At 36.3% G+C, this 15,310-nt stretch overlaps 1 protein-coding gene across 3 annotated transcripts in view; it reads right to left on the bottom strand.

Annotated features, from left to right (window-relative positions):
• The window catches only part of ankrd13b (ankyrin repeat domain 13B), a 45,115-nt gene extending 30,878 nt beyond the window's left edge, over positions 1-14,237 (bottom strand). The window contains exons 1-3 of one of the 3 annotated variants that reach the window (XM_044118902.1): positions 14,102-14,237; positions 13,911-14,005; positions 13,728-13,820 (exon numbers count right to left, since the gene is read on the bottom strand). In XM_044118902.1, coding sequence (XP_043974837.1) covers positions 13,728-13,820; positions 13,911-14,005; positions 14,102-14,192 — 279 coding nt within the window. In that variant the 5' untranslated portion in view covers positions 14,193-14,237. Of the gene's footprint in view, positions 1-13,727; positions 14,006-14,101 lie in introns of all 3 variants that reach the window. The other 2 variants (XM_044118900.1, XM_044118901.1) reach the window with 2 other exon arrangements.
• Positions 14,238-15,310: the final 1,073 nt, after the last annotated feature.

Below are 15,310 nucleotides of genomic sequence, written 5' to 3'. Positions count from 1 at the left end.
CTTTGTCCATCCATTGTGTCAGATGAAAAAGTGTCAGAAATCCTCCCATAGAAATGATTGTTTTATCAAAATTTCTGGTTGCACCCTTATTGGTATCACTAATTTATTTTTATTTTTGATTAATTTTTGCTCCGGTGATCATTAAATTAGGAATCTATGGTTAACTCTTTCCCATAGGTATAAATGAAAAAGTACCAGCACCCCTTGAAGTTCAGATTTCTGTGTAAGTCACTGAGATTCTGTATAACAGACCAAGACAAAGTGCATCATTATGAGGTAAGAGGAAAATGATGGCATGTTTTGAAAAGGTGAAAATTGAACCCATGTATTAATAATTGCCCTGTGTTAAACTTCTTGTGGTTTTAATGTGAAATTTAATGTGAAATTACTAAAAAGTTCAAGAGGTATGCTAAATCTTGCAACGTACTGAAGCAATGACATGACAGAAGCCAATCACCCTTAGCTATTCTTAGCAACTAAAGAAAAACAAAGACAAAAACATATTATTCAAGCAGGTCAGTTTTGTGGTGATATTTGGTCAGAATATTCCTTTACAAAAGTAGCCCCTTTTCCATATTTACAGTCAGATAAATAGTTGAAACATATAAAATCTGCCACGAACAGCAGAAGGAAGATGGTAACAGGGTGTAGAAAGAAAATAGGTTCTCACAGATTGGAGAAATGCAGCAAAGAGGTGCATCTTGGGATCATCAGCTGCCTTTTATTTTAAAGCTTTTTACACATCTCCTCCAGAAATGCCAATAGTAGCAGAGGGATCTGTATATTTAGCAGCAATATCAGGGAGTTAAGCCAGCAGAAGGCATTGGGATTATTGTTATTAATCATAGTCATTTTATACAGAATTTTTGTTTCAGGGACTAACTATGTCTTTATGCTCCTTTTCTGTTATACTTATTCCTAATCTCACCATTCATTCACTCTTCATTATTGCTTTTCTTTCTCTACTTTTTCCACAGTTACATAATTTGAGTCTTTTCTATGGCCTACATCATCCTGTAGAAGTATCCAAAACAACTCCTTATTTCTTCATCAGTGGTCCCGCTCTCTGCCTCATTTGTTCCTGCCCTCCTCCAATTGTGAGCTCACTGGGGGTTGCATTATTGATAGGCATCTCTGTCTGTGGCATCTGCTCCTTCTCCCACTCCTCCTCCTCCTCCAGCCTCTGTTCTCTCGCTCCTCTCTGCTGCTCAGCGTGTGCTGCGCCTGATGCGGCTTGGCAGGTACTTAGGCCGACATCAATCTTTCATAAAAAAACACAACACACGTATGTAAAAAAAAAAGTGCTTATACACACAGCAGGCTTCCCAAATGTGTATGGGGCACATAAGAGACACATCAGGAGGTGGTGCTATAAAAATAACTTGTTCCTCCTTTTCCTGCCTTCCTTTTGACCTCTTAATGCCCATCCTGATGGGATGTAGACAAACGCTGGACTGCAGTTAAATGCTAATCACTGCTTTTAGATGAAAAGGACAGTACTAAACCTACATCAACAATGACTGAGGGAGAACAGAACAAGCGGTGATGATACACCCGGCGAAGAACAAAACCCCTTGAAACGTTTGACATTCAACTTAACACAGCCGCAATGCATCTCCACTCGCACAAAGGCATTCAAGGCCCGAGACTTGAAACAGTGGAGGAACAAAAAGAAAGACCAAACCATCAAGTGAAAACACTGACCTACATTGTGGCATATTTAATGTTTCTGTTTCTCACTGCACTTCATCTGTTTAGCATCAGAGCCAGTTTCGGCTGACAGCTCAACAGACAGATGGCGAGATAAAAAGAGGAGGGAGAGAAGGATGAAGACGGCACTACGATGCGGATTGACCCGGCGGAACGGCAGTGGGAGCGAGGAGGAAGACGATGGTTATCTGAAGGGTGCTGACACCTGTTTAGTGCACCGAGCCGACACCTCTCATCATAAAACCACGGAAGGCTGACTCTCATAGTATAAACAGTTTATTTAAATAGTGCAGGTAGATTATGTGTTTAATTACATAACACAGTCTCTTTAAGGTAAAACAGCACAGCTGTTGCTTTCTTTGTGTACGCCAAGGAGATGAATTGGATAAAAACCAAATGATCCAGCAAGACACAGTTGCTGTGAGCCTGGACTGATAATGAAATCAAAGGGTCATTCTTTTCTAGGACAGTCAGCTTCTGACTTGTCAAGTTCAACAGCCTCCTGAAGCTTAAATAGGCGGTAACAACACAATTAGCATTTCCCCTTGAACTCGAGGAGGGAGGCTGCTCAACGAATCCATATGTTTAGAAATGTCACAGTATTGATTTGGCTTCTATATTCAATAACACTTTTGAAAACTGCTTGCCTGTTTTAACATGTATACGCTGTAAACATTGCCTTCTGCTGAATTTAAGCTGGTGGAAAATGTCAGGAACCATATTTTTGTAGAATGCATTAAACTAAAAAAATAAAAGTGAAAGAGTGCAAGTTACAGAAAGAAATGAAAAATGTACTTAAAAATTTAAAGATGTTTTTGTGTAAGGTTTTGGGGTTAAAGCTCACATTTAAGTTTAATTCATTGTCTGCCAGAACTCTGCCATGAAAATGTCAACATTAAAATATAAAATGTACCAGAAAGGTTATTTTTTGAGAGATAATGTTACTGCTGTTTTTCATTTCACATCCTTGCAATTACTTAACTTAACATGTTCCATCACTTCAAATCCAAATCTTTTTTTCCAGAACAAAATCAATCTGACTTTCACTGGACTTTTTGAACCAACCATCCATCGAGAGTCCTTGAGTGAAACATTTTTCTTACAATTGTGCCTGGCATATTTCACACTTCTGGCAGATGTAATTATAAAGTAATGTTTAAATTTTACCAAAATGTTTTATTATTGTGAAGAATTGGACATTTGTTGCAAAGAATGAAATTAGTAGTACAGACTTTTAACTTTTTCAATGGAGATACAGAGTAATATAAACTCTTTTGAAAATAAGATAATTAAATGAAATTATATATCAGATTAAAAAATTCACTATGGCTATTTATTATCAATACCTCATTATAATCCACCATTAATAGACATGAACTGGTTTGTTTACTATAAATGTAAGTAAGTTGAGATGAAAATGCAACATGTTGCTAGAAAATGTAAGTATCTTTTGGTAAATGGGTGAATGGACTCAGCATCATCTATAAAACATTATCAAAACCAAAACTAGCCACTAATATTTCCATAAAATCCCCAACTATTGGCACTGCATTGTTACTGAAAATATGTGTTGAAATTTATTACTTTTAGACTTGAATTGTTTTTAGAAGAAGGAAGTTGTGCCTACCTTTTATTTATTTTAAGATTGATAAAGACATGATGCTTTTCTGAGTGCAATGTCTAAATATGGTGTTCTACATTTTAAAATCTTTTAAAACAATTTGCTTTAATCTTCACATAGTCTACTGTAAGTATTGTTTTTATTTGTGTCTCTATAGCAATTCATCTGAATCCAGCTGTATAGCAGAAGCAGCTGACAGCTAAAATCCGTCTTTCCCAAAGCCTAATTAAAAATCTGATGCAGTAATGAGAGTAGTAGCTGCTATCACCACCCATCGCCTACATCTCCAGGAGATAAAGCATCACGTGGGATAGATAAAATTACATTAAATTACTTGTTACTCATTATTCATTAAGTACATGGGTGTGAAATGGTTTCTTGGTGGGTTAGAAATTAAAGTAGGATGGTATGAAATGGTAGTGGATGGGTATTAAATGAAAACATGACTTGGCAGCAGTGTGCGGTGCCCCAGAGCCAACTGAAGCCCTCAAACGTCTTACCACCTTTCATGTAAAACCTCCATTATCATGTTTGGAAGTGAAAAAACTCAACTACAGAAACATAACAGATTTTTGTACCAATGACAAGAAAATGTTTAATTTGCCTTCTTATTTCTTCCTTGTAATCTTTCACCATCATTTCTATCAGGTAATGTTCCAAACTTCACAACTACCCCCAAAATTAAAGACCTCTAAGTCCATTTCCGAACTGGTTCATTTACAACAACATAACAAAAAGTCTGAACTTGTATAAAATATTTTGCTCAACAAACCATTGAACATCAAGTTTTATAAAGCTTCCATTATCTTCCACGTATGTTCCTACAGGCATCCTGATCAGAAGTCTGAACCTCTGATTTCTTTTGATATGAGCAGATGCTCTACAACAAGCCTCCTTCAGATTTACATACTTGGAGAAAAAAAACCCTAATATTTCAGTATATTTATGTGCAAGTCAGGTACACACATGCACAAAAAGATCTACAGCTGTATTTGCATCAAAAGGCGACACAAGGTAGGTAAATACAAATGCATGCTACTTTGAGGGGGAACAGAGACTCATGGATGGAAGAAACCGGACTCTGCACACTGCTCTTGTTAAGTTTCCCTTTCTGAAGATAAGCCCAACTGTCTCTTGAGCTGCTCAAAGTTTGATCCCAGTTTATATTAGGACACATGCACCTATGCTGAGCAGAACCTGCAAGTCCAAATAAAGTCTTATGTCTGTGTTGTCTTATATAACAAAAAACAGACACCAAAGTAGAGTGCACCAGGAAAAGTTCAGAAAGATGAGGTTCCGACCTCAAGTCTTGCCTTTAAATGACTGAATCCCATGGTAGTTTGTAGTTTTTTAAATTTTATTTTTTTGTGTGTTAAAACATACTGGTGACAAAATCTGCTCTGTTCAACCTCTCATGCATTAGCATCCTTGCTTTGTGGTGCTGAAATCTGACTGAGATTTCATTGAAGTGAGAAAAAAAAGTCAAGTAGGAATGGATGAATGGATCCTCGCAAGAAAACAATGGATAGGGAGAATTGGGAGGGAAATGTAAGAAAAACTAAATACATGTGACATAGAGATAGATGAAGGACATAAAGTGGAGATGTTTGAAGACAGGTGCATGCAGAACTCAAGTGGTTGATAGAGTCATTCAGGACTGAAGTGAAAGCAATGAAAATGTAAGGCTAAATTATGGCCCTGTTCCCTTGAGCCAGAAGCATGGAGAGGGATTTTATAGCACTGATCTAACGTGGGCTTCTTGCTGAAGATGTCATAATTAAGGAATACAGAGTGAAGGATAGAGATGGGGGTCAAACAGAGATGCAGGCAGGGAACAACACTTGAGAAAACTTCATGTCATTTTCTGCCTTTGCCCTTAGACAGACCATTACTACTCAAATAGTCCTGTTCTCTATCAATTAGACGGTTCTATTTCGAGATCAAAACAGACTCTGCTCATGGCTGAGGGACCATTGTTACTTTCTTTACGCATTCTGTCTTTTCTCCAGTCTATATTACGTATTACTTTAAAGTTTTTTTCATCACTCCCTGGTTCAGTTTGTCTGTTCCCTCCTCAGTTCTTGGAATTCTTTGCTTCTCACTTGCTAAATATGTTATTCTCTCCCTCAACTGTTTGTTTTCCTTCCTTCCTGGTTTTATATTGTCTCTGTGCTTAACTGTGTGACTGTATTTATTATTCCATTCCTACCGCTACCAGTTTTTGTTCAGACTACAGACATATAGGTATTACTGTTCCAATTTTACTTATTTACTTATCTAAATCAAAAATCAAGCACTCAACACAGTCTAAACACCACCTACTATCCAATATGATATGGATTTGTCATGTTAGGCCAAAATATGACTTTCTCTAAGATGTCTCATTGATGACTGGCAGGCTAGATATGTGTGTGAAGTTTCTGTAAGCACATCCCATAGGCCATACAATGATTAGAATCTACTGCAACCCATTGACAAGTTCAAAATTGGTCACCATAGAGATTGAACACCAAAAGGTGGACGGACATTGCTGTTGAATGATTTTAACTAATTTGTGTGGTAGATGTTGTTCTCTTCCCAAGCTCGGTTAGATCTCCTTCACCTGAAAGAAAACCTTAGATTATAAATAGTTCTTGACAAGATAAATAAATTTTGTTTCACCAAATATTTTTTCAAATATATATTAAATAACACCGAATTACTTGCTACTAGTTTATAGCGACCAATCCTTAAGTCACTCTTTATATTTTGAACCTGATAAAATGGTAGCATTTGAATCAAGTAAGAAAATGTCTTCAAGGAAAACTTTCTATGAAGTAGATAAAACCCTAGTTTAGTTTTTTGTTTGTTTGTCCAAAAACAAACAAACAATTCTGGTCATAAGCTTAAATCTGAGGTCTATGGCTATTATGCATGACACGCCCAACAAGTGCTCTAACCAAAAACAACCCAAGGAAAATTTAAAGAAAACTCTGAAATTATTTGGGAACATTTTACAATATGGCTGCTGCTGAGATTGATGTCTAATCTTATCATCTTTTGTCCAGCCATGAGGACCTCCACAGCTGTCTCCTTGTCATCATCTTTGTATTATCTTGTCTGAATAAGATAATTAACACCCACAACTTTCTGTCCATTATAATGTTGAATCAATATTATGTTTATATATATTTATATATCTTATGGAATAAAATAAGAAAAAAAAGCACAGTTATGTTTCTGTTAACATGATATGCCAAAGTTTTAAAAGGTTAGGAGTTTATTTATGTTTTCCATATAATTTTGACAGAATTTTATTTTTTTAGTGAGATACACAGCAGAAAATGATCTGAGTTTTACACATACCCAAATATTAAATTGTTTATTTTTGATAAAAGTTCAAAAAGAAGTTAAGTTATTTATATATTAATCGTGTTTCCACCTCAGAGAGGACGGTTCAATTCTAACTTTTCCCAATTGAATACAAGGTTGAATGGTCTCTAACACAGGTTTTTACAAGCTCGGATTTAACACCAAATATAATCAATAATTTTACTCTTCTGAATAACATGTTCATGTTTTGCATGAAACAATGTATAAGCTGATAGTCACAGCATCTATTAACTAAGATTTTCAAATCAAACAATCAGAAACCCTGCTGGCTATTTCATTTGCATGTAAGTGGCAAATTCAAATGAATATGTAGAGCCATCACATATTCAATGTCCAAGATTTAAGTAGATCTTGGACATGACGTTCTGAAACAGAGAGATCTGTATATTACTTTTTACCCAGGGAGCCATGCAACCATGCTTAGTTAATTGTTTGTTATCAACTGAGAGCCACCAAAGCTATCAAAGAATAAGAACTATGATGAAACAGATACACATTATTGCCTTCATAACTTAGCTTGTCAGAATACGACTGTAAAGTGACATCTTAATGCGTGCTGTATAATGTGATGTCATGGACGCTGTCAAAGCACACTCTGTCATTATAATAAATTGATGCACTTGATCTGCTTCTCTCTCCAGTCTCTCTGTTTTTGTGTCAGAGCGGTTCATAACATCTGCCTTTACTTTCCCTAAAAGTGGGTCAAAAACTTACTTTAGTTCGGAAAGTATGTCAAATGACGGGATGAGCCCTCTGTTTATCCACTAACAGAATGTAAAATAAGATTCTAAATGTTTTAGTCACAGTATATCTTATGTAGAAACTTGATTTGATCAGCCTGACAGTACTTAATATTCTCTTTCTGAGACAAAGCCAGAAAGATGACAAAGCCAGAACCTGAACACAGGAAGTAAAACTCACAGTTAATTAAAGAAAATCTGACCAATTGTTATATTTTGTTTTGGAAATTGCACTTTAGTTTGTTGTTAGCATTGCAGATGCCATTACAAGACAAAATCCTACTTAACATGAATAAAATGACCACTTTCATGTTACATTCCTTTCACATATTTCCTTGATATGTTTAGTCAAGGATTTATTTCTCACTGTAATCATGAAATTGTGTATGTTGAAATTAGATTTAAACTTTGATTCAGTGGTCAGCTCATGGTGATTTTCTCATTGTCTTTGAAGGATATATTCTTATTTCAGACTGGAAGGAAAAAATAGCATCTTTAAAATAGCCAGTCTTTAAAATGTGTGATAGTAATGTTTCCTGGAGGGTAAAAGCAATAGTCTGATAACTGACCGATTAAATGGTTCATAAAGTCACGAGGCTAATTAACTCTACCATGGTGTAGTTTAATTTATTGCTTCACATATTACTTCTTTCTTTTTTTTCTATTTTAAAGGAATCGTTAGAGGTAACATAAAAGTTGCTAGTGATTTCTTAACAAGTTTGAGCATGCTTTTTTTCACAACTAGATAGTTTTGACACAACTTCACTAATGAATGTGGAAATTGCTGCATATGGAGATAAACATTAATGTAGTCTAGCCATCCCAATGTTTGTTTTTCATCCAGTTGATCTCCTTGGTAGCAAACATAGTAGGTTACTGTGAAATGTAGGTCGGTGGCCCATATTAGTATAGTTGGGGATTTCTAAATCTAAACATGGAAATCTAAGTCCAGCTCAATCCATGTCATGCAGTGTCCTGGTTAATTACAGCACGAAAGCTCAACTAAGCGTCAGTCAAACTTTGAGAAATGACATATTGTCCTGATTTACTTATTTGGTTATATAATAATTTATATTTACTAAACATTATTACAGAAACAAACTCATGTTCTCATTTTTTTTATTCCAGGTCATGGAGTTTACTATGACTAAATTCGTTTCCTTGTGTTGTGAAACTGTATTTAAATTTATGTAGGCCAATGACGTACCAGTTATCCAAAATACTAATTTGCATCTGCCAGTATCTGTGTGTGGTTTTCCAGTTTGTTTTTTTCAAAGACAAAAGCTTGGATTTGGGGTGTGCTATGTTTACTTTTCCAGATTATTTTACCACTCACAGTTTACTGAAAAGTACATGAATGATCAATGATTTCTGAAATCTGATGTTTATTATATGGTAATTTTATGTTTAGTCTCACCTATGAGCTTTTAATGCATGTGAAATGTTTAAACAAGCAAAAGAACTCGTTCTACTTCACAGTTAAAATGGCAATGCAAATGTGAATGCACGACCTGATGTAGAAAGTCAAACAGAGAAAACAGGGTGGTGAAAAGAGACAACGCTTTCATTCACGACCTGCTTTGTTTCATAGCCTACTACCTCACTGAATAGAGGGTATTTGTACCTAGATTAAAAAATAAGATATCTTCAGCAGTTTTTGCATTTTAATATGCAGTAGTCTGGATTTTCTTGTTTATTGGATGACTCCATGTCATTCCAAACAGTCCCCATGAAATATGATGTGGGCAGCATATTGCTAGCTGCTCATAACTGATGAGAAGATGGAAACAGCTAATTATGAGCCTGTGGAGTTGGGATGCCCAGGAGCTAACATTAAAAAAAAAATGAATTCATTACCCCAAAAACTAAACAAAAAGAGAGAATAAAATCTTTTGAGACTTTCTATACTTTTTCCGTTTTGGTGTTGAAACATTGAGCAGTTTTGTTTTTTTAAGTTACTTCAAAAATAAATAAATACAAGCTACAGTTTTACAGTTCCCAAAAGGAGCTTAAAACAATGACTTTTACTATTCAGTTCAGTAAATTACCATGGCTGTTCACCAGTTACCTTGGATGCCTTTCATTGTAACCAATTTTACTTCAGTAAAAACCCATATATATATAAACCATTACTTGGAATTATGGCATCTCATTATGAAAATTTAGAGAATTTAGAATGAATACTTCTTTGTTAGATTTACTGGAAGCCACTGCCCCATACCACAACTTGTAGCTTTCACTGCAAAGGTATTCTTAAATTTCCATGCACCAGCAAAACAGACTGTTACAGTTTTTAGTTCACTCAATTGACTTTACTGAAAACATTTGATGCTTTTCCCAAAAATACTACACCTGTGGAACTATAACTGCAAATTTATGAAGATACATTTGAATTATGGTGCTAATACAATACTGGTAAACTAGAGAAAGATTTTCTCTGGGGGTTGGCAGATCCTAGGACCACATACTTGAAGTTCTTTTTTTAAATAATTTGATCTCACAATGACCTCAAAAATGGTAAACATAAATGTTCTGGTGTTGATAGACATGAAGTTCTGCATGCTATAACTTTTCATCCATTATCTAAACATATTTACCCTTGGAAGGTAGGGACGGGTGCTCCAGGGGTCATCAAGTAAGAGGCGAGGTACATCCTGGACAGGTCAGCAGCCCATCGCATGGCCACTTTACAACTTGTTTTTGTAATAATGAGAGTAATCATGTTTTCCTGACTCTAACCAGTTTAGTGCTTTATAACAGTAGTAGCAACTAAAACTATAAAGTATTTTAAAAACAAAGTGGCTTCATGAAGTTTTAGATCCAGCACAATATGAGCACAATATGAACCTGCCTGTTATTGATTTACAGTACAGAAACCTTCCAATCGCTAAAGACCAACTTTGTTGTCTATCTAATTTAATACCATATACAGTAATTTCTAAGCACATTAATGGTAAAGAAAAATGCAATGCAAAGAAGAGAAAGAAATGCATATACCAGGACACAAATAATTTGACACACAAGGTTTAGTCCAGAATATGTGTGAACACAAAAGCTAAAAAAAATGCTTTCAAGTTGATAAAATCCATTAACTGCCAATTTATATACAAGGGTACTATATCTCCCTTTTACTAGCAATTATCATGAAATCCATTAGGATATTATTTTAAACCTGTAGCTTAAAATTACTGTGACACACTATGCAGGTCACATCAAGATTACCAGAGGATGAATAACTTCCTTTTACAGAAACATAATTTCTGAAGTTTGATATTCATTAAAATTACATAATGAATGAATGCCTTGTTTGGTGGATATCTATGAAGTTGCACCCCTTCAAAAAGAAAATGCTAGCAGAAAGAATTTATTGCTATTTCCTGATCACAAATACTTAATCAACTTTCATTCAGGCTCTACGGTAACCAACTGTTGTACAGTCCCCCCTGTTCATTCGTGCCTTTGGGTTTTAGCGCTCACACCAACCACAGCATCAAATTACAGATTTTATAACAGACATACCTTGTTGCCTTGTTGCCCGGATAGACTAATGTTAGCATTCAGCACCACACATGTCCAGTTGGATACAAAGATGTTGCTAAGGAGTTATCATCTTAGGCTACTTTCACAATGTAGAACGTAATTCCCAATATTCATGCAAATATCTTATCTTTCGTCTGTTGCCAATATATTTTTTACATGACCACCAAGTGACGTTTGGATCTGATAAGCATTGATGCATATTCAAATTATGTTATTCATCATGGAGTGTAAATGAAGAAACAAAGCAGAGACCTAGAACTCTGTACAAAGGTGTGAGTGTGAAGTAATGAAATGAAACAGAAGTCACAGCATCTGCCGTGCTTGTCTTGTCCGTTGTTTGCATTAGTCTTCCTTCCTCTTTCAGTAGAAAATTGTGAGGTTGTCACGCCTAACAATGTGAAAGGTGGATTAAAGGTAACACGCCCTTTCAGGTTGGTTTGACCTAAATCAGTTACATGTTAAATTTAGGACCGCATATAAAAAAAAAACCTCAGACTCAACCAGCCTTCTGAGCAGTTGTCTTTGAAGAACTTTCTCCAGAACAATCCCTAACTTTCATCCATCATCAAAGTTTATCTTTAGCTTAATCAAAAACTGAATAAAGAACCCTGCGGAGTTGCGCGCAGCTATTCTCCAACTAAGGTGTACATAAACATTCTTAAAGACCATATAAAGTATTTACATGGACTTCCATTTTGACAGAGCTACCTTTCTATGAAGAGGTTTTGCATCCACTCACCCATCAAAACCCCGGAAGCAACTACATAAATGTAATTCAATGGACCTCTTGGCAACTTCTGTTTCAGGACATTTGTGGAATATCATCAAACTTCACGACTAAGAAAAGACATGAAAATTATGGCAAAAAGAAAAAAAATGTAAGTCTGACATACAATGAAAAACCCTTGTGGTAATGGTTTCAGGTTCAAGATGCATTGGTTAGAAATAAAAATCTAACCAATGCATGTGAGAGATGCATGTGGATCTGTCATAAATAACATTCAAGAGCCCCTACCCAGGTCTTCGAAGGTGTTGTTTTCTCATAGCGAGCTGAACATTTCAATTAAAGAAATTCAATAAAAAATCAAATGCACACCCTCCCAAAAACAATTCCAACTCTGGTGGATTCACATGATGAAAAAGCAAAAGTCAACTGAACTGAGTTTTTCTCAGTACATTCATTTGTATTTTCCAGTGTTATTGTTTATTTTTATTTTTTGTTTTTTGTTTTATATTTTACTGAGACGCGTCCAGAAAAAACAAGTTACTTGGCAGCTGAGTTGAGAGAAGGATCAGACCAGACTGGAATCAAAGTCCAATCTTTGTCAAAAGCTTCTTGTCCACCACAGAGTTTACAAAGACCAGCTAAAATCGCCCCAAGTCTTAGTGCTTCCTCTGATGTCATCCAATCAAATACACTAAAAGGAAAACTAGCATGTTTTTTATACTCAGTCAAAACTATGTCATTCATGAACTCCTCCTAGAACTTCTTGCTTCATTACACGTGTGTGTTTTCATAGTCAGTGCACGTTTCTTGGTGAATCAACAGCAATTGCTACAAAACATATTTCAATGAACAAAATCTTATTTAGCACTAACTTCTACTTTAGAGATTTTAGTCAATCATCTCATCTGCAGGCATCCTGTGCATTTTCAAAAATCTGTTTGATATAGATATGAATTCCAAGTGTTTTTCTTAGTCACTGTGACTGTAATCTTAAGCAACAGTTACTTATCATAGTTCAAAGCAGCTGTGGTGTAAATAAAGAAGCTTCTTGGTGTAAGATTTTGAGCACAAAAGGTAAAAATTGTGTGCAGACATAGGTAAGTGTGCATAAGTGTGTGTGGGTAAATCCACCTGAACATGTGATGAAGTGTGTTGTCCTGTCTTCATAATGCTGAGCCCTAAAACCTGCAGCGCATCTCATGTGTAATAGGTAAGTGCTTCAGTGCATTTAGAAAAAATCAAAAATCCCAAGCAAGTGTGCTCTAGATTAGATCTCACAACCAAAATAGTGTTATTCTTACATCTGCCGGGCTCTGCTTATTGACTTCAAGTACAATTTTGACAGTAACATAAGCCACAGATAGGAAAATAAATGTACTATTTTATGGCATTTTATTGCTCTTATGCGTTGTGCTGGCTGGCAACTGTTCGCCCACATTATCCATCAGCATCTGCATTGTTTCACCCACTCACCAGTGGTCTGGATGCTGGTGGGAAGGTGGAGAGCCTGCATAGTTTGGAGTAGACACGGCAATAATGCTGCTTGTATGCACACAAATAAAGACCCACTGACTGTGACATACTCACACCCACACACGCATTTACAGAGTGGAACACCATCCAGAGCCACTCTGAATTTGTGCGGGAGGGTGGGGGGAGCAAAAAAAAAAAAAAAGTCGAGATACAACTTCTGCATTTTAAAAAGACAAGGAGGGTGGATATTTCAAACATCAGTAGCCTTTGTGGCGTATATTGACATGTAATGCATATCGGAACATTGTATGAATGAATTCCAGTTTCACAAACTATATAGTCTACAAGTGTCTCCCTCCACCCTACCGATAACAATTAACTGCGCTAATATTGGCCAGGTTCCTCATAAAATGCTCCACCACTGGCGTGAAAACCACCACCCCTTTACCTCAATGTAAAATCATACATTGGGGAGAGAATATTGAAACAGGGCCATGTCTGAGAGGTAGAATAGAAGGGCTTTGATCGCTCTTCTCGATCTTACCTGCTCGCTGGTTGCCAGTTCCTTCTCCAGCTGACGGTGCTTGTTGTGCCACACCAGATAGTGGACAGGATAACGACTCTCCTCCAGAGTTTTCTTTGCAGAAATCATCATCGGATCATAGTTTGCCCCCTCCTCTTTGTTTATTCCTCGGCAGTTCGCAAAAATACTTTGTTGTGAAATTACCCCTTCATAGTCGTGCCCACCATCCTTCATCGGCGGTGATGCCCAAAGGCGTGTAACCTTACGCGTCTGGAGTAAACGAACCGACACTCGCTCGCCTTGAAATAAAGTGAAAATTTCAATAATATGTAAAGATAATGAAAACAAATATAACACTCGTGTCTTGATTGTCTCAGCAGATTAAAATAATACACCTGGAGTTCTTCTCGACTCGTTTCTCCACTCCTTTGCCGTTCTCGCTCCTCTTCCTCCTCTAACACATCTATCCTCCGCCTCTCCTCCCATCCGGTGGTGGTGACTGAGAAAGATGCACTGACAAGCCGCAATAAAAAATGTGCTCACACTCAGCCAATCCGCTGTCGGGGATGTGAGTAAAACACATGACTAAAGGACTATAATAAGAAATTAAAATCACAAATAGCCCGTTTTTAAAATGAAATGCACAACCCATTTGTTGCCCATTTTTGTATTATTATTTGTGAATGTGCTGCACTTTTCATTTATTAACTAAAGACAACAAAAACGCGATAGTTTTATTCACTAGTAATGATGTCACATGTATGGATTGATGAATCTGTTTTGAACATATGAATGACAAAACAGGACTATATCCAGTTATAAGCTCATAAAATATTTAGTCTCAATCGTATTAGGCAGTTTCTGTCTTGTAATTTTTATTTGGGGCAACTTGATGCCTGTAGGAATAGGGGTTCATCCAGCATACGCTAAGAATGAGAGGATCGACCCACCCTATCCCCCTTGGATGTTGGGTACGCTATGGCAAGCCATTGGTATATATAATAGTTCTTCATGATTGTCATTCTTGTACACTACACTAGTAAGATCTTTGCTCAGTTAATTATTTTTGGAGCACTACTTAAAAAACATATAATGAAACTAACTCATAATAGTGATTTTCTTTTGCAAAAATATTGACTCATTGGTGGGAACAGTAGTCCTTCAAGAAAAGGCAAAGTAACACACTGGTAGCATACAGATACTAGTAGATACACTTGTCCATGAGTAGACTGGAGTGAATCAAAGACAATGTTTAACTAGTAAATTAGTTGATAGGAAATCCCAATTTAGAAGTTTAAAAAAAATCTGCCCTCAAGTTAACCAGTGACCCATAGCATCCTAAAAATATAAGAATCAGTAAGAGTACACTGCTGGTAATGGTAAGCTGTTGGTCTAAAGTTGTAATCAGACAAAACTTGCTCATCTGTAGACTCTGTCCAGCTCCCTTCTCTCAGCAGTGTAGTAGGTGTAGGATAGAAAAACATATCTTTTCCTGGAAACTAATTTTACATTTTCCTGTAATCAATTTATTGTTTAGACCAGAATAGATTTAGCCAGTTGTTGAGAAGTGTTTCAAAAATAGTAATACTGTTTGGGACATTTGT

This window comes from Gambusia affinis, linkage group LG06 (assembly GCF_019740435.1).
Source record: "Gambusia affinis linkage group LG06, SWU_Gaff_1.0, whole genome shotgun sequence".
NCBI classification, from domain to species: Eukaryota; Metazoa; Chordata; class Actinopteri; order Cyprinodontiformes; family Poeciliidae; genus Gambusia; species Gambusia affinis.
The sequence above is the reverse complement of the archived record's forward strand: the minus strand, read 5'-3'. Positions and strand labels throughout refer to the sequence as shown.